This window comes from Rhea americana, unplaced genomic scaffold, assembly GCF_003343005.1.
Source record: "Rhea americana isolate MKP2758 unplaced genomic scaffold, rheAme1 scaffold_284, whole genome shotgun sequence".
NCBI classification, from domain to species: domain Eukaryota; kingdom Metazoa; phylum Chordata; class Aves; order Rheiformes; family Rheidae; genus Rhea; species Rhea americana.
In genome coordinates, this window is record NW_028186406.1 from 911,360 (window position 1) to 935,543 (window position 24,184).

The following is a 24,184-nucleotide window of genomic DNA, read 5'->3' on the forward strand; positions in this document are numbered from 1 at the left end:
CAGTCAAAGCAGACAAGATGAGAGGTGGGAGGGGTAAAAGAGGCAAAGCAACAGCAGGTCAGTGGCAAAGCTAAGCTCTTCCTCCAGGACTCTATCTACTGCACCATAGTGTCTCTTTCCTCATGAATGGAAAAGGCACCTCACGGGATTTGGGGTGTAAGGAAAGCCTCTGAGTGAGGACCAAGGCAACTATCTGCCAGTAAAGGGGAGCATTTTAAACGCTCGGAGGTATTTGTCAAGCAAGCTTTTCCTAAAGCACTTGGCTCAGTCTGGAACACAAAGGAGTACTGGAGAACCCATTTTTTACTGTCTCAGATTTGGGATCACCTGTGTAGCTCTGAAAAAAATATTACTATGTAACTTGCAATGACTAGGATGTCTCCGTAGTGCATGCATGTGTCTTGCACAGAAAAGGCCATTTTTTAAGAGAAACTCAGTCTTTAATAGTCTGGCCCAATAACTGACCTTTAACAGACCTCCAAACACCTTACAACAGCAGATAAAATCCCCTTGCCTGTCATTTTATTGAYGGTAGAAAGAAGGCACAGCAAAGTGTGATGCTAACAAACCCACTTGTATCCAAGGTTATAACACTAGACCAGGCTTTCCTTTATTTCTGGTACCTGCAACAGAYGTTTTTCTGAATTAAAACCAGCAACACATTGCAAATCTCTTTGTGCTGCCCCAACTTCTCTGTATGTAGCTGGGCAGCTGCCCAATGCCTAGATACAGGCACAGCACATCCCACCCTTGGCTCTTCCTGCAACCTTGCTACCTGGTATCCTGGTCCCAGAGCTGTTCAAAGACTCTGGGACCTCTGTCCTGAGCTTTCATCCTGACGCAAACATTTCTTGAGAYTGTTGCATGATGCAAAGAGCTTTTGTGTTGCATCAGCTGTCCGGGCACGCGAGGCTTCCTCGGGGAAGTAGTGGGAGATGATGGGTGCGAGTCCCATCTCCAAGCAGGACACCAAGCTATGCCATAACTCTTTGAGTCAAATCCTACTCTCTTAATACGGCTGCATCTTTACAAAAGCTGAATTTACTTTTCTTTCCTCACCCTTGCTAGAAAGTATTGCCAAGAGAGTTTAAATTGGAGCTTTTTTCTGAAACAGCAGGATAATGCTCCCTCTGCCTCACCTTTTGTAGAATGTTATAAATAAACCTGGCTAACAAAGGATGGACAGAAGGTTTTCTATCTAGAGCAGTATTTGTTTCAGTTACTTTTCTTGTAATCAAAGAAGTTTGAAAATATATACAAGAAGGGGCAAGGCAGAGAGCAGAATCAAGCACATGCAAAAGAGGCTGGTTCTGGCCAGTTCTGCTCATCTGCACTCATAAAAATCTGGCATTCATAAAAAGCAGACAGACRCATCCATAAGTATTTTAAACCCGAGGGAAGAGTCTGCAGAATTGTGATTTTTTTGAATCATTGTGTGATTCTGATGATTTTGGTGGTTTCCCCTGACTGCTGGTACTCAGCATCACCCAATTTCAGGTGCTAAATCTGCATGTCTGTACACACAGTCCCTTTTGTCTTTATGTAGCAACTTGAGAGCCATTTTTAGTCACTCTCAGCCACCTGTATTTCTCTGAGGATTACCACCTACACTGTAAAGCCTTCAGTGGATCTTTTCTTCCATGGACTGTTATTTTTATGGACTGTCTTCCTTTTGCTGTGTGATAYGTTGAACTGGGCAAATAGGCATTAAAGAATTGTGGCAGTTCAGTAAAGAGCTGGCAAACCTTTACCTCAGGCTCAGATTTTGGGCTGATTAGGGAGCTAGACTCCTGATCCTACTGCAAAGCAGGGGCTAGTGGAGGASTAACTAAGAATTTGAAAAGAAATAAGAACAAGCCTTGCAGACTCAGCTGCCCTGCATTTGCCCTGTGCCTCCAGTTGGCCCCAGACCTGTTAGACTAGGACTTGCCAGGTGAAAAGCTGAGCAGGTATGAAGAGGTGAAGGAATACTTGGCAAAATAGTTGTGTCATTGTGCATCCCTGCTAGGCTGGGTGAGAAGTGAATAGGACAGTGGTATCACAGCACAGAGTAACTCCAGATAATGCATCATCCACTAGGCAATCTGTCCTTTGGCTTTCTTTTCTCATAGCTTCTCACTCAGAAGCAGAGGAAATGGTGGATTAAAATGGACCTGCAGTGGTCACTGAACATGGTATTGAGAGCAGTAATTCCACTGACATTCACAGCAGACCAGTGTGGATCAGCTTGAGCAGTTCCTGATGCTGGGTAAAATGGCTCAAATTGGAGGCTGTCTCCAGTTCCCAGAAGGGAAGGTCCTTCAGCAGGTCCTGAAGGGCATTAGAATATCTCTAGGTGTTATTTTCTTTTCTGCTCATAGAAAATAACCTTGGGTCAAGAGACAAGTTTTCAATTCCATTTAAACTGATGAGAGTCTAAAGTGAAGTTGGTCTGTCAGAAAGGCTCTAGATTTTGAAACGGAAAATTTTAACAAACCAAGGGCACTAYACTGTGAAGGCAGTTGCATGGGAAAACTCAGTCAGGAACAAAATATACCTGGATTTCATTAAGTCACATTAGCAAAAGCTACCTGCAATTTCAACTTGACAAAGGGACAACCATGCAGAAAATGGTTGCAGGCTTCTCTGGATGGACTTCACAAAAATTGGTAGGACTAAACAGCATGATTACAAAGCCTTATAGGCAGAGATGGCTGTATTTTAATGACCAATAAGTATAAAGTGAGAATTTCCACCTAGATATGGCTAACAAACTCAGTGAATGCTATGCCTTGCTCATCAAAAAAGCTATGGTTGTTACTCTCTTTCATGCAGGCCTGTATCCAGGGGAGTTGATACCTGAAAAYAAGCACAGACAGATTTGGACAAGGTGTCTTTGAGGCAAAATATATCTTTGGAGCAAGAGCGTGTATGGAAAATTTTGACCTGGAGGTGACTACATGGAGAAGTTGAGCGTGTCAGAAAAAGGCTCGTAACTGAGATGTTCTGCAGTCAGACCTGTCAGAATCCAAACGACGCACCAAAAAGTGAGCAAATTTGCACCCCCTCATCTATTTCAGTTAATTTTGACATTAGCTTGACTGGTCTTCTTTCACAGAAAGGTGACTAAAGTATTTAWAAATAAAACAGCACCTGTTCTGTGGCTAGGTTTTTAAATAAAAAAGCACCTGCACTTGTTTTGCACAGACCTCCTCTTGCTAGGGTGTATGGTACTTAATTTATGAGACTCTGGGTTTCTGAGATCATTGTAAATTGATTACTGTGGCTCTCTCTGCCTTTGGGGCACAGCTATCTGTATTTTTTAAAACARAATTACTTCCACTTGGCACAGTGCTGACTTGATTTTTCCATAGGAAAGRGGGGAGGCTGGATTAGGTACTTCACAGCCGACAACAGAAATGAATGAGCAAAACTATGGGATGTGGCAATAAATACGAACAAATATGAATTGCCTTAAAATACTTAAAAGTATTGCTCTCAGGGGTCCTTGGCTGCTGAAAATCAGAATTGTTAATTTACTAATGCCCCGGACTCATCTGTCTATTGACATAAAATAACTRATCCAGGTAGCACAGCTAGTGCTGCAGCAGCAACAGCGTGGCCTTACAGCCACCCTTAGCCTTACAGGCTGAAGGCTTGTCTGAGGAGTAGGCCTGGTTTCTACTGGGGGATGCCTACATTCCTGCAGAGAAGCAAGTCAGTGAAGGAGTCAGAAGAGTTAATCTTCTCTCCCTCAGATGTGTCCAGGGAGATTTTCAGATATTTCTTTTGCTCTCTGAAACTTTGGTCTGGCGTAAAGGAACTGAGTAACAAGAAGTTTCGGTTAACAAGCAAGCAGATGTCAGGTGCAGTTCTTAGCTTGCTTGGTTTTTTTTAGTTGTTGTAAGATTAATATACAGACGGCTGGTGTGACTATGCCTATGCTTTTTAGATGAAGGAAAACCTCTGAAAAGAGGTGCTCTTTTCTTCCTCTGTGACATTATTAATTTCTGATACCTTCCAAGGCCCCGTAAGTCCCCCTACTTTAGTAGCTACCCACATCATGCAACTTCTTACAGATGTGTTCTTCCAGATTTATTACTTGTCTATTGCTGATCTACTTGAGTGGATCATTACTTAGAAATGAATTCAGCTACATTCCAGATCTGGAGTGATGTCATATATATTTCAGCTGTTTAACTTGAAAAGGAGCAAATTTGAACTTGCAGCTGAACTCAAAAGCCATGGTAGTGAGATATTTTCAAAACAGAAACACCTCAGCTGAGAGCTAGAATTTCACAGGGTCTTCTCAGGGACAGTCTTACCAGTTCTACCTAGGAATACCGAGTTTTCAGGGTGTTCCTTGTAYGAGGGCACTGCCAGGGGCAGGAGCTGCTAAAAAGAAATCAACTGYGTAAACCCAGAAGAGGCGCAGGGAGCCCATGTTGCAAGAAGACATTGATACATAGCTGTGACAGACACAACTGCATCCATAACTGCAGGCACTACAGTTGGAAAAGGATGCCATGAAGGGAGGTTAATGGCAACTTTTCACCAGAYGATTTTTAAAACTGGGTTTTAAAACACAACACACACAACGAAGAAAATACGAGCAATTTATATCTTCTGTCACAGAAGAGAGACTTTCTGAGGGCCAAAGGCAGTATGTGTTCTCCATCCTAAATATTCCAGTGATTTCTCTTGCTCCATTTGAGTAAGCAGAGCAGGATTTGATCCTGGCAGGGCATCGGCTGAGACATACTGGAACTCAAGCCTTATCCTAGGCTCTCCGAAGATGTTTTACGGCACTGTCATTGTGTCAGGTGACTCCGGGCTTGCCCTCTTCTAGAAAGATGCATGGCACCTGCACCCAGTTATACTGCCTACACAKGAGGCCCACTCTGCTGTGTTTTCATACCAGAACATTTTTGGCAGAAAAGGGAAGTAAGAAATGACAACTGCCAGATTACAAGGAATCATTTCAAACCCAGATTAAACACATGTATTAGGCAGCACTAATGGCTCCGCATTTTAAGCGCAGAGCGCCGTTCCGGGCCTCCTTCAAGCAGACACTACAACTAAAACTGAAGTGTTAGACACTGGCAGCAGCCTTCTTCATCCAACAGCTTCCCCCGCCGCTGACGCCACCAGCAGCTTAGGCAGGTTTGACTGAAGCTCCTGATCACTTTCTGGGGCCTAGCAGGGCCCTCGAAGGCCCCAGCAACAGGCGCGGCCGATCCCCAGGGCAGGGTGGCCCCCGTGGCCTTATCGCCGCGCCGTTTCGTGGCTCCTCCTTTGGCACCAGCCTGCGCAGCGCCAGCGGCCGGTGCCGCCGCGACAGCTGCAGGCGGCGGCCAGGGCGGGCCGGGAGCCGGGCGGCTCCTCGGGCCCCGCCAGCGCTTCGCYCGGGGGAAGCGTTTCGGCGGAGCACGCCGGCGGCCACGGGCGGCGAGCGGAACCGCGGCGCCGAGCCGGGGCGCGTGTGGGAGCGGCGCGGGCGGCGGAGCGGAAGCGGCAGCGGAAGCGGAAGGAGGGCGAGCGTCGGGCCGGCAGCGTCGGGCCGGCAGCGTCGGGGGAGCCGCGCCATGAGGACCCGCCGGGGCACCGTGCTGCGGCCGCCGCCGCGGGCGGACGACGGCGAGGATGATGCGGGCTCGGACGAGGCGGAGGCGCCGGCGGCGGGGACGCGGCCTGAGAGCTTCGCGGACGAGGTGGAGGACTTCCACGAGGCTCAATTCCAGGCCGTGATGGCGGCCCTGGAGAGCGGGGACGAGGCGGGCGGCAGCGAGGAGGAGGAGGAGGAGGAAGTGCTGGGGCTGCAGCTGCCCGAGGAGGACAGCGAGGAAGAGGAGGAGGAGGGGGAAGGCGGTGAGGAGGAAGTCCTGGGGCTGCAGCTTTCCGAGGACCACAGCGCGGAAGAGGATGGAGGAGGTGAGGAGGAGGATGAAGGTGGGGAACTGTCTATGGACAGCGACCTGGAGGAGCACAGCCAGGACACTGATCTGCCCCATGAGCTCTCCTGGGGCCAGCGCAAGCAGCTCTACTACGACACGGACTACGGCAGCGATGCCAGGGCCAAGGCCAAGCGCAACCAGCAAGAAGTTGATGCCGAGGAGGAGGAAGAGGAGGAGGAGGCCCAAATCATCCAGAGGCGGTTGGTGCAGGACTTGGGGGAGGATGACTATGGGCTGGATGTGATCCAGGGCTACCTGGCAGAGCAACGGAAAGCCCAGCAGGCTGACAAGGGGCAGAAGATTGCCAAGGATTTTCAGGCCCTTTCCAAAAAAGAGCAGCTGAAGCTGCTGAAGCAGGAGTCTCCAGAGCTCCTGCAGCTAATCGAGGACTTTGAGGTCAAGTTGATGGAGCTCAAGGATGAACTGCACCCACTGCTACAAATGATCAAAAATGGCACCATCCCACAAGGTAAAGGCAGTCGCTATTTGCAGACCAAGTATCATCTCTACTTGAATTATTGTGCCAATATCAGCTTCTATTTRGTCTTAAAGTCAAAGAGGATGCCAGTTCATAGTCACCCTGTCATCGAAAGACTGGTTGCTTATAGAAATATAATCAATGATCTAGCTGTTGTAGATCAAAAGTTATCATACGAGGTTCGTCTGCTTCTGAAAAAGTATTACGACAAGAAGGAAACTAGACCACGAGAACCGAAGAAGTTTGCAGTGCTTCTTCCGCAGGCTGCTAACAAAAACAAACCAAAACTTGCCCCTGCRTTTACTAACGGCCGGCTTAATTCCAATGAGGTGGCAGATGAGTCAGACTTGGATGAAGAAGCTGCCCTGCAGTATTATAAGATGATGGAGGAAAAGCTGAAACTCAAGAGGAAGAGAACTGAAGACCAGGACATGCTAGAAGAAGAACTGGTACAGGAAGAAGAGGATCCAAACAAAAAGAGAGGGGTAACCTATCAGATGATCAAGAACAAAGGCCTCACGCCCAGAAGGAAGAAGATCGATCGTAACCCCCGGGTCAAGCATCGGGAGAAGTTCCGGCGAGCCAAGATCCGCCGGAAGGGTCAGGTCCGCGAAGTGCGGAGGGAGCTGCACAGATACGCTGGCGAACTGTCTGGTATTCGTGCGGGAGTTAAGAAAAGCAGAAAGCTTCAATAACACTGTTTATTTCCTGTTTCTGAGAGTGCAGAGTAACAGTTCTGAATGCAATAAAAGGTTTATAAAGAATGTTGTGTTTTTAATCCTTAAGACCAAGAGTTTTTTAAGAGTATGCTTTCCAGAAGGTGCCATTTCTAAAAATAGCCCAGTGCCTCCTTTTCATCCTGCCTGTGTGTTTTCCTCTGTTGCAGTGCTGTCATTTTTCCATAATGCGGTTTTCCATGGTGGCATCAGGGGATGTGTTAAGTGAAGGCAATGATAATGGGTTATGTGGGACTTCTAGGAGAGGGATGAAAGAGCTCAGGGATCTGGGAGGGATGGAGGGACTCCTGAGGATGGGCTGAGAACAGGATTCTTACAGCTGCCCCTGCCTTCTCTCTCCTTTTCACCTTGTTATTCTGGTCCATCTTCTGTGTTGATCTGTAGAAAGAGATAGCGGGTTATGGCATTTTCCCTAATTTTTGCTCCAGTTAGTCTGTTCTGTCGCTCATATGCATAAGAATAAATAATTTTAGGCTATTGTGAAGCTTTTGAACTTAATAACCAAACAGAGAGCTATTACTCTAAATCCCACATGGCCTGAGATATTATTTCCTCTTCCTCTAAATTCAGYTTGAAATTAAACAAAGTTTCTTCTGGATTTTGTACTTAATTGTTGTCTGCTGTTATAGGTCTGACATGCTTAGCATTGATACAGGATAAACAGGTAAAACTTAACATTTTTGCTTCAAAGGTAAATTTTCAAAATGTTTGAATTACTTCTATATGTCCCAGTTGGAAAATATGTTTAACGATGAAATTCCTGAGGGGATCTGTCATAGGATGATAGCTTACTGTAATGGCCAGTTCCAGTTCAGGTTATAAAGGAAGAGTAATTGATTGGTAAAAGTCGTTGCCTAAAAGTGTAACAAAGCTTGCCATAGTTGAGTGTCTCAGGGCAAGATGTGCACGTGTGCATGTCCTTGTATGTCCCAGATCCATGGGAAGTGGAGCTGTGTGTTGTAATTTTAGTTGGGCTGGTGATTCAGTAGATAAACATGGGGCAAAATTCTGGAATGACAATTTCCATTGACTTTAACCGTCTTGTATTTGTCCCCTGCTGCTCATGGGCTGAACAGCAGTTAAGTGCTACGTCGTAACAAAACTGCAGCGTATAGAGCAGGTTTGTACCACAGAGCATTTGGGATGGATCCCCTCATGAAAWGGCCAGGGAGCTCTTTGCCTGCCTGCAGAGCTGTGGCATTTTGCAGGGCATGGGGTAATGGAGAAGCTACCAAAAAGGCCTGAGGAGTGTTGGTGGCAGCGATGGAGATGAACTTTGCTTTTCAGGTCAGTGCTGGGATTTGTGGCCTTGCTGATAGCAAGTCTCTGCATGGGAAGAGGAAAGGCTGCAGGCAAACGAAGATCAATTCGTTACATCTTGAAATGGTTTGATGTTGGGCCTTTATATGCTTTTCGTATGGCAAAATCCTTGCAAAGGGGGCAGGGATGTTAAGATAACAGACTCCAGAGGACAAGGAAATGGAGACAGTCCTTTGTGCAGGCAAAAGTGCCAGGAAAAGGCTCTTATATGAGGTCAAAAGCCTGAGTGTGTTCATAACAGTAGGTTTCTCTGATTGTGACCCCTTTAAAGGGGAAGACATAATCTGAAAAAGTAGGCTTTTCCAGGGAAGCTGGGGCTAGCTCAGCTCCTCTGGTGGAAGCATGTGTTGAATCCTGGGCCTCTCGTTCTGTGAGAGCATCACTGAGGGAAATGTGAGGCTTGCATTAAGACGTCTTAGTACGTCTCTGCTCATTTGAGTTATGCCATCTGTACTCYGTTTCCAAAGCTGTCAGGTTTCACATCTCACCTGGTACTATCAATGTCAGCTGCTTCACCTGTGCTTGCTCACTCTCCCTTGTTGTGATCAAAAACCAAATATGTTAGCTGTTTGCTGTTCTTATTGAAAAATGCACGGCTTTTTGTTGCTGGTTATGTGAAACAGCAAGCCTGCATCAAGACAAGAAGCTAGTTTCAGCCTTATCAAGGAGGGAAGTGGTGCTTTTTTCCCCCCAAAGTACACCTCTCTTTTACTCTGCACTGGGATCAAGATGGAGGCAACTGCTTATTTTGACTTACACTCTTGAGGCTTTGGAAGGAGGTCAGTAAAAAATGATGTGCAGAGAATCAAGAAGCAAAGGTCTCCTTCATGGAGAAGAAAGATATTGCATATCAAGCATTACCTGGGATGTGAAAAATACCCTGCCAAGATAGTGCCTGRTCTCATTATGATAGTATCTGCTGATGTTCATTTTAAAGACTTCATGGAAAAATGAGTGTCACACATAGGACTGATGTACTTTTGTCGAACCGTGGGTAAGCTGAAAGTATCCAGGAAAGCCTTTTGTTAATTTTAAAAGCTGTAGGCAACAGACAAGCAGAATCCTGGCAATTTCCATCTGAACAACACATTAGGGAAACAAATTTCTGCACTATTACAAACTCACTCTCTGGAAATGCTGATATTAAGGCTCGAGGCCAGAGCAAAYGTAGCACATCAACAAGCCTTCCACAGGCAGCCAGCAGGTGGCTCAGCACATCTGATAGGACTAAAGCACCAATTGGTTTTAATGATGATGAAATAACAGTATTTTGTTCAGTTCAGAGTTTGGACAGATCCATAAATAGTTCTTTACAGTGTAGTTTTATGTATGGAATAATCATGGAAAGGCCACTGTTTACTGTGGGAGGGAGTGGACACTGTAATTGTGCTCTGAAAATGCTCCTTAATGTTTTGTGCTGAAGGGAGAAGAAATCATTGATGGTAAACAGGTTTTGAAGACCTCTATTTTAAAAAGAAAGTGCATATGAAATAGGAAAAGGACCTCAGATGATGGTCAAGAAAATAAGTGATAAGTGGAGGGAGTTCACTGTTAGCAGTCTTTCTTTCTTTCTTTCTTTTCTTTCTCTTTCTTTCTTTCTTTCTTTTTCTTTTTTTGTCTTTCTGTCTGTCTTTCTGTCTGTCTTATCCCAGTAGCACTCCTGCAGAATGTGCTGACGCTGCCAAGTGATGTGCTACAGCCAAGTGACACTGCTCCTCCTCGCCAGGGTCCCGCTCAGCAAGGGCAGGCTGCTGTGCTCCAGAAGGCACCATAGGGAAGCGAACAGTCACACGGTCTGCCCCAGTAGTACCTCACGTAGGTTAGGACTTTCACAGTTAGGCAGCCACTCTGTCTCACCAGGATGAGACATGACATGAGATGACTGCCTTAGGGTCCCCTCCATCCCCTCGCTCAGGTTGCAGGCGTTCCATAGGTGACTGGTCTCACACTCTTGACAGGAATGATTCATATTTAAAAAGCACAAAGTACACAGGAAGCTCCAGAAACAGGCATGAGGTGCCCKGTTTGTTCTGAAGCTGAAAACCTCAGCATTTACAGAGCAAAGCAGCACAAATAAGAATCTGGCTAAGTTGCCATGCATGAACTTGCTTAGTGGCAGGACAACAGTAGCAAGTGAAAATTCCTTTTAGGTGATGCAGCTGTCTTCCTAATTCTAGAAATTGTAATCCATACCATTTACTCTCTCTTGGTCGGAGATAACCATCCAAAGTAAGCCTGGCTTTCCTTTGCTTCCTTGAACTGAAAAACTATAATGGCAGAGATGTGAATAATACTTTCAGCATTAGAACTTGGCACTTCTCTTTATACAGGGTAAGGAAAATGTATTACCTAGCTTGAAATGTATCTGTAGGTGCCCTAAGTTTTGTGAAGATTTTCATAGTCTTCCTCCAAAACACTGCATTAGCTGCAATTTTTGATGTAGTTTTGCTTGTACTGTTACTGGTGAATACAAATCTCAAAACCAGATGTTTGTATTTCTAAAATTAATTAAAGGATCTGTTAAATTAGTTTTAACATGCTGCATAACTGAGGGCAGCATTAGAAAAAAGCATCTCAATCTGATGACTCTACAGCTTTGCTTTTGCAATTGTTATGTGAAAGAATATTGAAACAGCATATTTCAGTCTAATGTAAGCATACTGAATGCAGGATAGTTTTATAAAAGCTGCCAGGTTTGGGGTTTCTTTTTTCCTGTAGTGACATACTACAGTGCATTCTTACTGCCCTGTCTTAATGAAAGCTCTGTCTTTTAGAAAAACAATCTTCTAAATGAAACTCCAATAGCTATTGCATATTTGATTGTCTTAATAGTAAATAATAGATTTGGACTTCTTTATTGTCATCTCTATCAAAGGCTCTGAAAACACTGTTGTCAATGAGATCCTGTAGTCCCCAAAAATGAGGGGGAAGCAGGAGATATTGTAACAGATTTTGCAGATAAGAAGTTAAAGCATGTAGGAAACTGACTTCTTCATTGCTTCATGAAGATCATCTTTCATGAAGATCACCTTTCACAGAATTAAGCCCTGCACTTCTCCATACAGACTCTGCTTYGGTGAAGTGCTGCACCCGAGGGCACTCTGCCTGCAACAGGACTGCCTGCTCTTTTCTTGTCACTCCTTGCTTTAGAAAAATTCTGTGAAATGACAGTGTTTTCTTTTAAACTGTTTTTCAACAGTGGGCAGACAGTTTAGCTCATGTTTTTATCAGGGTTGTGGAGTCGGTGTTGGAAGGTTTGGCTTTTTTTTTTTAAGTGTGTGAAAGTTAAATTGTCAGTGAGGAAGAAAGGAAATGTCCAGAGTATGAGGTTGGGGAGGAAAAGCTTGTAAGAGGGGTGCAAACGAGCTTCTCTCCATGTTGCCTGGGCCCTCGGGGGGGGGTTATAAATTTTTATCACGCTTTTAATGATTAATCTCTTGGACAGGAACAGCGGCGGATGTCCCGTGGGGCCGCAGAGCAGYCAGCACCCCACGCGTGTGCCTGCGGCTCCGGGGAGCTCCGTTCGCAGGTGAGGCACCGCCGCGGCTGCCTGCCGCCGTGCGCGGGCAGGAGCACCACCCGGCTCACCTCGCCACGCTTCGCCGCGGCGCGACCGTTAAGGGCCAACGGCCGCGGCGGCCGCGGCGCGACCGTTAAGGGCCAACGGCCGCGGCGGCGCGAGCCACGCCCTGCTGCCGCCGCGGCGGGGGCGGGCGGAGGGGCAGGAGGCCGGCCGCGGCCCTGCTTCCCGGCCGGGGCGGAGCCGACGGCCCGAGGCGGCGATGGCGGAGGCGGAGCGGGCGCCGCCGGCCCCGCCGCTACAGCCCGTGGCGGAAAGTTCCCGGGACGGGGTCGTGGCGGAGCCGCCCCCCGCCATGGAGCGGCGGGCAGAGCCCAGCCCCGCGGCGGCGGCGGCGGCGGGCGAGGAGGCGGCAGCAGCGGCAGAAGACGGAGAGGAGGAGGAGGCGCCCCCTGCCTCGCCGCCTTTCTTCCTCCTCTACCCCGGCCATGGAGGCGCCGCCGCCGCCGCGCCGCCGAGCGTGTGGAGACCCCCGGCGCCCCGCGGCGGGGCCGCCCTGCCCGTGCTGCTGCTGAGCTACACGGGGCCGGACGCAGCCGGCGGCACCGGCGCCCGTGAGTAGCCGAGGCCCGGAGCCCTCCCTCAGCCGGGGCTCCGGGACGGGCGCGGGGGGCGCGGCCGGCCGAGCCGGCGCCTCCGTTGCGCCCGGCTGCGGGGCACCCCTGTCCTCCGCGGGGAGATGCTGGGGCCGGGGCCGCCGTTGTAAGGCACGGGAGCTCTGCGCGTCCCCGCTGCCGTGCTCCGCCGTGCAGCTTGCGCTCGGGGTATATTGGTTAAAATGGTTCTAACGCTTTTGCTAGCCCCGCGAGTGAGTCGCTTTTGGCAGGGATGAATCGGCAGTGTGCAAACCGTAGTGTTGGTCTCCTGGAAGTAGGGCGGCTTTCCCAAAACTCAGCTTAACTGGACAGGACTTCAAGTGGGAGAGGGCCTCTGTGTGGTGGCGGTGGCCTCGCTGCTCCCCCAGCAGCAGGGAAACGACAGCCTGGCTGCGAGCTAGTCAGGGCAGGGACACTGAGTGCACTCAGGGAGTGCTGGGACAGGGTTTCTGTGTGCACTCATGAGTAAGACTGACCCACAAACTCCACGAAACTAATATGTTACAGAGACTACAGTGTCTTCTCACCTCTCTGCACTCTTTGCTCCAGGAAAAAGCATGCAGCTCTTTGAAATCTGTCCTTGGACTGGGATATAGTCTGTTAGGGGGCAGAAGAGTATCTACTCAGGCTTCCTCCTTGCACGGGTTTAGGGAAGAAACTGGAAGGAAGAGCATTTCTTGCTGGCTGTTTGACAAGGGTGAAGTGTATCACTAAGTGTACTCTTGTGTGGGGCTTGTTTGGTGGGAAATAGTTTCCTGCTTCATAACATGCTTTGTAATGTGCTTGTGGTGTATTTGGGTGACTGGAGAACTATGCAATAGTTGTGTTTGTATTTAAAAAAGGTGTGCCTGTTGAAGAGGTCTTCCCTTATCCATCCATCTTGAAAATTGCCAGTAGCTCTGTGGTCTGGGCTTGTTCTGGGTGTGGGAGAGGGAGCTTTCTGTTTCTGCTTTATCTCCTGATTACATCCCAGGTGAGTATTCACTCACACAGTAATTGTTGTGGGGTGAACATCTTTAGCTCCACAAGGAGAGAAATCTAATCTGTGTAAGCCATTAGTCAGCAGAGCTGTAACCAGTGAGATAGGAAGTCAGTTTCTGAACCTGAAGAGCAGGCAGTGCCCTAACTTTACCAGATGGAGGTTTGTCTCTGACTGTAAACTTCTGTGCACACATTAAAAAAACCTCTCTGCATTGAGTTGYCATTTAAACTGATTTTTTCCTGTCAGAAGTTTAATTTTTAGTAAATTAGTGTTTACCAGTTGGGAAATCTCTTAACTACTGTGGTTGCGTGATGTGTGTATGTGTGAGGGGCTGAGCTGTTTCTGTTAATGATTCCTTTAAGGTGATCGTGCTTTTATTTTTCAAACTGTTTTAACATTAATTCTTGTAATACCTTTGTAAGAGAGGTCCTGTGTGGGTAAGGGGAAACTGAGTCATCAAGATGAGCCCATTTATTTGAGACTACATGGAGACAGAGTAAAAGTCTACAGTTGAGAAGAACAATACTTTGTCTCCTGCATTAGTGTAGCTCTGCAGCGGCTATTTGGGGCATGTAACCCCACTCAGTGAATAAGTGACTGACACACATATAGCAGCATATAAAGGGAAGGGGAATTGTAATCTATYTGCATGATGTCTTGAATGCTGTTCTGTTTCTCCAGGGGCAAGTTTTGTGTGTAAATCAATCTTTTCATCACCTCCGCCTGCTCATTTTTCAGTTCTCGTGTCTCTGGCAATAGCAGTGTTCATTTGCTCATCACTGAGGAGCAGTAGCTGTGGATGTTGCTGCAAAGTTTTACTTGTTGACTTGCTGCTTTGAGATTGATATTAAAACAATGGATAGAAATACTATGTCACAGGGAGGATTTTCTGTTTAAATCCTGGCTGCTTGTAGATTATATGGCCTTGGAAGTTGTCATCACTTCTTGCATTTCCTCCAAGTGACAGTTACTCTGAGTAGCATTCAGGTGCTGTGTTGTTAACAATGAACCAGGTTGTAAAAACAGTTTTATCTGTGTTGGTATTGTTGGAGAAGCCTATTGGTGGCCTAAGGAGCTCTGTTTCACAGGACCTTCTCAGGTGTCATTAGTTCATGCTATGATAGCATTTCATAGTACAACATCAAGCACTCTGGGTTTGCTTCTGCTTATTCTGCAGCCTGAAATGATTGCTCATTTCTGCTTCCCTTGGTTCTTCTCTCTTTGATACTTGAGTTATTTTTAAAGCTAAGGTAAACCAAGGAATGTAAGCAAGGCTATTTTTCAATCTTGTGCAAGTATTAAAAAATGTACTCTGTGAATACTAATTCCTCTCTGTACTGCTGTAAACTGAAAGAAGAAATTTTAGGCAAAGAATTTCCTGCTAGATCATGAGTGCCTCCCTTGAGTGCCCGAAGGCTGTCATTTCTATAAGTAGTAATGAAAACAATTATTTGTATAGATGTTTACTTGCTACAAGGGAGGCAGTAACCAATACTGTATTGCAGAGTATTTTGAATGTTTATTTGATTATTTTTTTTTCCTGTTACGGGGCAGTCATTAAACCACTCTTCTGAAAGGACGCTTTCCATGGAATTGAAGGATACTCTGTCTTAATCTTATTAGTTATGTATCTGTCAAGGAAGGAATCTGTACAGAGCCTAGGAATATCACAGTAAGATTGAGGTAGCCAGTAGCTCTTATATTGCCTGAAGCCTTCRCAGGCTATCACCTGGAATGAATACTGCAGTTGATACTCTATTTCGCTGTCGCAAAGGAGACCATGCGGAAGATGAGGAATACATGGATATTGAAGATGAAGAGGACTTTGGGGAAAAGGATGGCCTATAAAAGTGGGAGAGCTACTTAACGTTGTATTTAAAAATCTTGAAAAGTATGTGTCTTTGTAGCTCAGTGTTACAATTTGCCTTGAGTATGGTGACTTTATGGGATTCTGTCTTCATCTGTTGTTTCTAACTGTAAAAGTTAACTGAAGTGTTAGTCGCACACAGGTGGTAGCATAATCCTGGTGTTACCAGGCCAGTGGGGCAGGTGCATCACTTCAGTGCTAATGACACGAGACCTAGTGCCTGGCGTGCTAAAAGTTCGTAGGGAACTGGAGATGACAAAGAATGAAATCATAAGAATAGGTCTCCTATTAATGACATTTTAGTGTCCTGTAGTATTCTACAGTTAATCATTCTCTCTTTTATGCAAGTTTGCTTATTTACAGGGTAAGAGGTGATTCCAAATGCCARGTGAAGGCAAGAGCTGCTAAGGCAGGGAGATAGCAAAAGCTTTTCATGCCAGCAACACCTGCTTTTGAGGTGACCTCAATGACATTTTCATGCCACAAAGATACGGATGGTTCCAGACATCGCAGGGAAAAAGAAGATTTACTTAAGCATGAAAAGCTGGAGTAAATCCTTAGCATATTTTTTAAAATAAAGCAACTTGATTATAATGTCTACAAAAACCAAAACTATCTCTTGCTCCCATTGAACACCTACCAAATCGTGATACTTCAAGTAGTCTTTTCTTCCCTTTGTTTAATTGTACATTCAGTGATAAGAGGTGGTCAAATCCTGAAATAATCTCTGTATTTCATACTAGGTAGAGAAACAAGTCTGTCACTTTTTCAGGGAATTGAGAGATTGTTTTGCTGTTTTTGAGCTTGTTAATTTCTTGCTTTTGCCCATTCATATTTTTTGTGGAGGGTGTCAAAGTGCCACTCTTACTGGAGGTAATGAACATATCTGTGCTGCCAGGGGGGTCAGAAACAGACTTCTATGACAAAGAAGCTTTCTTACTAATTTTATCTTTTTAGATTGCTTTTCGTGCAAGAGAGTGCCTTGAGAGACAGCTATCCCCAGAACTTGTTTGTGTCTGTTTTGTGGTGTAGCAGCTCCATTAGCTCTTGAACCAGGGATAGGCCTGATGCTATTTTTTTTCTGTCATCACCACTGGTGTAGCTACTGAAAGCAGGAACAGAGTTGGACAGAGTGTTGAGAGAGAGCTGAAGTCACTGGAGGATTGTTTTGCTGCATCTTTCTAAATTCAGTAMAGCTAAATGATGAAAGAGAAGACAGATGGGCACCAGAGCAGAAACTATGTTCATAGTTATGGTGGTTACAGGTCTTCATGTATTGGACAAAAGCATGTGTAGGAAATAGGAAGATCAGAATTGTTTCACTTCGGAACCTASGAGCTGCGTTATTGGATCAGGTTGTCAGGCCATCTAAGCTCACACAACAACCATGGATGAGTTATGTGCTTCCGAAAAACTTGTGAGAATCTGCTTGTGATTCGTGCTGGTCCCGCTCTGTGATATAAACGTTTATATTTCTTTGTAGCTTTTATCTTTTTTCTCTGTAAATTACTTGTGTCATTGTTGTCTCTGTCAGACTGTCAGAGTAGTTACTCTGGAACTCATCAGTGAGTAAAAGCTGTTAGCACCATCCAGGTTCCTTCAGTGGTCTTTCCTATTTGCATAGTGGTAGTGGCTTCTTTTATGGCTCTGTGATTTCCTGTGATTTTTTTTTAATAACTGAAGAAGCACAGTCATCTAAAGCAATCAGCCCATCTGCCAGCTTTACTGTTTTGCTGTATGGCTGCCTTACCTTCTTTCAGAGTGATCAGGGAAGGTTCTCTTGCAACCATTGCAACTCATTTTGGTTGCAGCTTGGATTTGCTGTCACTGGAAGTAAAACTTTGTCCAAAGCTGCCTTTTAATCATTGTAAAATAACCCCTGGAGTCCAAAAGGTATTTTGAGGGTTAGTTTGTTTCTCTTATCATTTAGGTCATTCTAATTTATTCAGCTTTTGAAATTATCTTTAGTTTTCAGTCAAGTCAAGATTTTAAGTATGAATGACTGATAGAATGGCTTGCTTTCAGATATTTCGGACTTAAAATTCAAACAGTCAGCTTACAGTTTCTTTTCTCCTGAGAAGATTTTTTGCAAACTGCATTGTTTTATAGTCTAGCTAAAGTCTACTGCTTTTCCAAAGTGTGGTTAATACTAGGATTTTGTAAGGCTATTCAAAGCTGTCTGACGACTTTGTGAATCTCAAAGTGATTCTTCATTAATAACCTCCCCTTTATTTAGTACTGCACTTTTTCTTCTGTCCTTTAGCCAGTTCTTGAACTCCTATAGAGCTTTATCTCTTGCCCTTGAATTGCGTGGTGTTTTTATCAAAGGCTTTATGAAAATACAAGTATTTGTCACTTTTTGAGGTACAGAGTATTTTGGGGATGGCATGTTGGGTTGTTTTGTCTTCTGTTTTCTGGGTGGTTAAACAAAGCTCTTAGGTCAGTATATCCCAGAATAATAGATTGGGTTTTTTTTGTTTCTGTGTTTTTTTTCTTTTTTTTTCCTGAGCACAGTTCTTATTTTCCAGAAGTATTGTAGCTGATCTAGAGACACTGCCTATCTCTGTTAGCAGTTTTGCTATTTTACTGCTTGTCTTAGCTTACCCTGAAAATCTGTATTTGGAAGAGAAGATCTTTCTTAGGAAAAGAACCTGCGTGCACACGCATGCACACACCCAAAAATTTTGGGGGTATAAATTCAGTATTGTACTGGAATTTGGAGAATACCATGTCCACTGGCCAATTGAAGAGTTCTTAAATATCTTCAAATACTCGTATCAGCTCTCTAGAAAAAAAATTTCCCAAAATAAATTGAAAACTTCTGTCACTGTTAAAAGTAATGAAGTGGTTGTTACAATTATTTAGAGTTTCTAAACATACATAGTTGATTTTTTGGAGGCAGGGAATGAGAATGAGATGAAGTAGGTCTGTCTTTTAAACTGGCAGTTGTTTAAAATCTGTTAGGTATATTGTCTCCAAAGCTAAGGTTTGTGCAAAACATAACCATAAAGTGAAATTTATTAGATCTGAGCAATATTTTGAAGTGCTTTAGGTTTGTTTATTTAAACATTTCTATGTGGTATTTACAGCAGGACCATTGTGGAAAGGAGCCAGAAATTAAAATTGACCTGAAAAGGAGAGTCTGGCTCCTTTTGTTTCTTCATGCAAAGGAGAAGCAAATGGCATAAAATTGAAGTTGAACAAAGTTTTTCAACAAATATCAGTTGTGATCCTGGTATGTGGGTCATTTGCCGGGGCTAAGTCCAGCTGAAGACCTGCTTGGTAAAAAGGGAGCTGTAGAGTTACACCTAATGTTGTTTGTTTTCTAACCCTTTCTAAAGGAAAAATCTAAACTGGCTGATAACTAATTATGTTGGATGCTATGTTACACTCTTGTGGTACTTCATAGATTCTAAATTCTATTTTGTTTTATTTTGGTTATTTCCTGTTCATTCAAACCTTTTCACAAAGTTAGTGAAGTCTGTTCTCCACTAGCTGTTTGTGTATATTGATTTCCCCGCCACCCCAAAATGGTTATAAAAATATAATAAAAACTGAACAATGAAACTAGAGGTTGTTGTTAGTGAAAGGATATATAAACATCACATGAGTTCAACTGCTGTCAGCATGGTTTATTTTCTCTTTTAGGGAGAAGGAACAATAGTAACTACTGTCATTTGTGAAATAATTCTCTTTTGCATCACTGTAATATGCTGTATGGCTCTTTTTCTCCCCATTAGACTAAAATAAACAGAATTGCTGAGTAAAAATGTTCTGCACCATGCAGGAAGTTTTTATTGAAAGCAACTGTTTCCTCTTGCCCCTTAGACAAAGCAGCTGTAAACTGTTTTTTTACCCAGCTTAGTGAAATTTTGACACAATGAGTGTACTTCCTTTTTTTTWAAAAAAAAGCTGTCTGTGTTGGTATGCTAAGTTTTCTATGAAGTGCTCAATTTCTGTATTTCATGTGGCTAAGAAGTATACAAACATCATTTTGAGTATTTTTTTTTTTAGGAAAAAAAGCACAGAATATTTAAGGTCGCATGCATTAATCATTCATATGTTCCTATCTGTATCCTTTTTTTTGTGGTAAATAGTCAACTTTGTATAAATTTGTGTGGGGAGGGTGGGGGGAAAATGTAAAATGCATCCATCTGGATGCTACACATCTGAAGAGCTGCTGCCCACAGTATACTGGGGCCACACTGGAATAAATTAAGATCAGCTAATTTATTGTCCAGATGGCTGGCAACCCTGTCTTGCATGCTCTATTTAAATAGTGGCCTCACTATTTAACGGTCTGTGGTGTCGGAAAGGTGTGTGGTGACCAGGGACTAGTACAGGGCGGTCTTGTGCCCCTGAGAGATGGGGCTGTGGCATGGGAGACACAAGGAGAATCGGCCTGCAGGGAAAGTGCAGGACCCCACAGTGCTGTCGCTTTGTTCTTGAGAGCCTGAAAGGCAATTTATCTACTTGCTGAGAAGTAATATTTCTTAATGAGACTCATCTGAGMAATACCAATTTTCAGAGGTGATTTATAGTACTAGAGTGAATTTATACTTTTTACACATATTTCTTCAGCATTGTTCTGTTCCACTTGCCCTACCTAAAAGAGGTAAATCTTAGATCACTGAAGTGCTTCAACTTCATACTTTTTTCCCTCCTTATTCCCCTGAGAGGATAAATCTATCTTAAAATTTCTTTGTTTGTGGGAAATCTTCTAAGGTAATGCCTTAGGAAGTTGCACAGTGGATAAAGTGTAAACCTGAACTTGCACACCTATTGTGAAGAAATAGGTCCTTAATTTGTATAGCGGCATCCAGGCACGTGAAAGGAATACAAATGTCTCTTTGTATTCCTCGCGCGGCTGTCTGCACTCCTTTGTAGTATGGGGGCGACCGATGAGAAATGCGTGCAGTGCGATCTGCTTGCTCACAAATTGATGAGCAGGGTCTGATGCAAAGGTGCTGTGGATGATGAGAGCCTAATTGCTGTCCCTGCATCAGCAGCGTCTACAAAGCATCCTGGGAATTGCTTGCCCTATGCTCAGAGCGGCTGATCACATGAGCCTGAATTTTCAGTTCAGTTCATTAGTCAGCCATTTTGGTCAACACCCTGCTTACTGCGCACAACCAATCCTATTAGCACTTGCTGTCCTGGCTTCTCTGGGAAGAAAGCGACCAGCAGTTTGATATCAGCGAATCTGGGTATCTTGTGCTGCATTCTTCCTTTGTTTTTGCTTGGGTAATCATCACTGGAAGCCTTTTTTCTTCTTCTTCTTCTTCTTTTTTTTTTTTTTTTCCCTTTTTTTTTTTTTTTTTTTTTTTTTCTGCTCTGATGCAAAAGACAGATTTTCTGTGGTCTGTTAGGATCAATAGCCTTTAGCATAGCTGAGGACAACGACAGTTGGTGAAAAGGAGGAGACAAGCGTGAAGGAGCAGCATTTTTATCTTGCTTTATATATGAAAAGGCCAGAGCAGTTTGTGTGATCTTGAGCATATCTGTCCTTAATAGCAAGGTATTTCTTATTTTCTTCTTCAGAAAGCTTTTCTTTTTAGTTCTTGTTTTTCTGTTGTTATTGTTGTACCAGCTGAGTCATCATGTCTGCTCTGACGCCTCAAAGCGACATGCCAACCCCCACCACAGACAAGATCACTCAGGCTGCCATGGAGACCATCTATCTTTGCAAATTCCGAGTGTCGATGGATGGAGAATGGCTCTGCTTGCGCGAGCTGGACGACATCTCGCTAACACCCGACCCAGAACCTACCCATGAAGGTACGGTCATGTTCCCTGCCTCGGGGTCCCTGCAGCCAGCACATTGTTACAGCTGCAGTGCAAGTGCGGGAGGGGGTTGCTCTGGGATGAAGTGCGCTCGTCCTGTTCGGAGTATCTGGACACAGTGTGACACATTAGAGAGCCAAACTGATGCTTCAGATGGAATCTATTGCAAGTGTCTTTAGTAACCCACCCTTTCCAGAGAGGCAGGTGTATGCTTAGYTGTGTTTTTTAAGATGCATCGAAAAGATCAGGTTTGCCTGTCACAGGAAGAAAATACCATGATGTGTATTCAGTGATACACTTAMTCATGATGTTACTCTTAAAACATGGCTTATAGCTGTATTTGTTGGCTGTCAGCTTTTACAGATGGAGCATACTGGCAAAATGCTGACTTGTACCTGCCTGTGGTTGACAGGTAGTTTTTGGAAAGCTCTGAGTGATTATGCACTTACACCTGATGTCAGGTGGTAATTCCATCACAAGTCTTCACTTCTGTTGAACATGCCATTGTTTGTAATAGCTTAGAAGCCTGAAACATGTAGATGCAACATCTCTCTGTTTTTAAATAATGATTTGTGGTCTGGGTTGGTGGTGAAAACAGTTTACTAGCAGGTCAGGTGAAATAAGGACTGAAAGCTTTGTGACTATTAAGAAAGCAAGAGGACATCCACACATTTCCCTACCAATAAAGAAGCGGAGGAAGAAGGAAGCACAATGAATTCCAGCAGGAGTTTTGCATGGTAGCTTGTGCTGTCGTAGTCTCTTAGCGCCAATGCTGCTGGGTTCTGAGTGCCCCTTGCTGGATGCCGAGCATGGTTCAATCTTGCCGGGAGGAGACTCCATCTTTTCATGCTTGGCCCTTTTCTGGTAACTATAGAAGTGCAACTCCACCAAGTAGTCTTGTTCATCCCACATCAGCATTGCTTTATTATATTGTTGTCTTGCTGGTTGAAGCAATTTAAAAAAAATTGGGGAAATGATTTAAGTTTTAAAGTCAATAAATTTTTCAGGGGAAAAAAAACTGACATTACATTTGACGACAGCTTTGGGGGTATCAGCCCTTGGGCTTGGATTTACTTTGCCTACATCTAATCCTACAGAGAGACATTAGAAAGAGGTTTCAAAGGAGGAGACTAAAGCTCCCTCTGAAGCATGTCCCAAGGTTTTAAAAAAGTGCTACAGGCTCAGAAACACGGAGCCAGCGCAATCAGTGTAAGGTGAGCAAAGGATGCAGTAATTCAGCTGACTTTCCATTTCCATGCTCTTTTTTTTTGTGTGACATACACTTACTCAGACCTCGTTCAGTCCTGCTTGTATGTTTTGGGATTTTTTTTCTTTGTACAATGCATTCCAATGCAGATGGATTGATACTTCTCTCTCTCTCTCTCTCTCTCTCTCTCTCTCTCTCTCTCTCTCTCTGTCATAAACACGAACTACTCTTTTGGCATATTGGCTTGTTATATTATGGTTAGTAAATGACCTTTTAAGAAATCTAGGGGACTTCTCTTAGTACAATCTGGAAAATTGTTGTTTCTGCAGTTTGAGGGTTATCTAGATCCATGTTCCACCTGCCTTTTTTTCTCTCTGTTCACCTCCCTCTGGACAAACTCATAGGGGAAAGTGGGCTTGGGTGAATCCAGTTTCTGTAGTAATAGAGTTTTTTCAGATTACTTTTCTTCCGTTGAAAATATGTCCTATTCGTGTAATACAGTGCACTGATTGCAGTCCTGCATGCCTGTCTGAGAACAATTCAGACACTAATACTAGAGAAATGCTTCCTCAAAACTACAAAAATAATTATTTGTTTTTAAAGCTCTTTCATACATATGTCAAAAATAACTTGAAAAAGAGCCATATCCTGACGATTTTTATGGAGATGTTTATATATTCATAGCTTAACAAGGTTGCTTGTTGGGAGGGAGAATGACGATTTCTTTTTGGGCCAAAGCGATATTTATAACAGAGGTGACAAGCACAGGAGGATATGTTCATAATGGGAAAGCTGACGCAGCCTTAGCCGTAGTGTTAGAAGTGCTGTTACAGCATCAGTATTGCTTCTGCTGCCTCAGTGCATGCAAGGGTTCAGGGACAGGATAACGGGGCTTACGAATACCAAGTATTCGAGAGGACAAGCGAGAGATTTAGGATCTTGGGGTGGCTTGTTTTGTAACATGTCCATAAAACTGATGAAGTAAAGTAGGAATTATAATGAAAAAAAAAATCCCAGAGTTCTGTTGGAAGCAAAATAAAAGGCTGCAATTCTTAGAAATCAAGACTTGTGAAAAATAAAAGGATGTTTTTTAGTTGCAAATCTGACAGCCTATTAAAATAAGGTCTCAAAACCTCTAGTTGCTATCCCTCAACTCTTGCTGCTTCCTGAGAGGTTTTGCCTCTGGCCTCTCCTCACTCTGTCATATGCCGGCAGGGGAGCACAGGGGTGTCTGTTTCCCCCCTTCCCAGCATGCAAGCAGTTATCCTGCCTTCCACCTCACCCTGCTGCTCTCCTGGTAAGCTCAAGACTGAACTGTGCTCCAGGCCTTGCCTCAGAGCTGTCTCCTGCAGTCGTTTCCTCCCGGCATTGCTAGCCCATGATGTCAGTGTGGTAGGTGACAAGAGGACCTGGGAAGGAGGAAGAGAGCAGCTCTGGGCCTGCTGATATAGCAAGGAGGACTAGGGAGGCACAGTGAGGAAAGGAGAGGAGAAGATGAAGGGTCAAGAACATAACAGAGGATGAGAAAAGTTTAAAATGTGATAGGAACATGAGATTTTAGTCTAGAGAATTTTGACTTGCACGTGCTTCTGCTGTGCTGCCCTCATGTAATGCCCTATGAATACTAAATTACCGAATTATATGAGAGACTAATATTCTGTAGCTTTGCTTTTTCTGCATTCCTAACTTTTTCAGCTGAT

General features: G+C 44.4%; 2 protein-coding genes across 4 annotated transcripts in view; both read left to right on the plus strand.

The window, feature by feature from the left end:
* Positions 1-5,485: 5,485 nt before the first annotated feature.
* Positions 5,486-7,175, plus strand: UTP3 (UTP3 small subunit processome component). The gene has a single exon (XM_085308846.1). It carries the CDS (start codon positions 5,565-5,567, stop codon positions 7,104-7,106), a length of 1,542 nt encoding a protein of 513 aa, XP_085164972.1. The 5' UTR covers positions 5,486-5,564; the 3' UTR covers positions 7,107-7,175.
* Positions 7,176-12,232: 5,057 nt separating this feature from the next.
* Positions 12,233-24,184, plus strand: part of RUFY3 (RUN and FYVE domain containing 3) — a 58,076-nt gene continuing 46,124 nt past the window's right edge. Inside the window, exon 1 of one of the 3 annotated variants that reach the window (XM_085308848.1) lies at positions 12,233-12,602. In XM_085308848.1, coding sequence (XP_085164974.1) covers positions 12,251-12,602 — 352 coding nt within the window. In that variant the 5' untranslated portion in view covers positions 12,233-12,250. Of the gene's footprint in view, positions 12,603-20,773; positions 21,272-22,464; positions 22,492-24,184 lie in introns of those variants that run through there. The other 2 variants (XM_085308849.1, XM_085308851.1) reach the window with 2 other exon arrangements.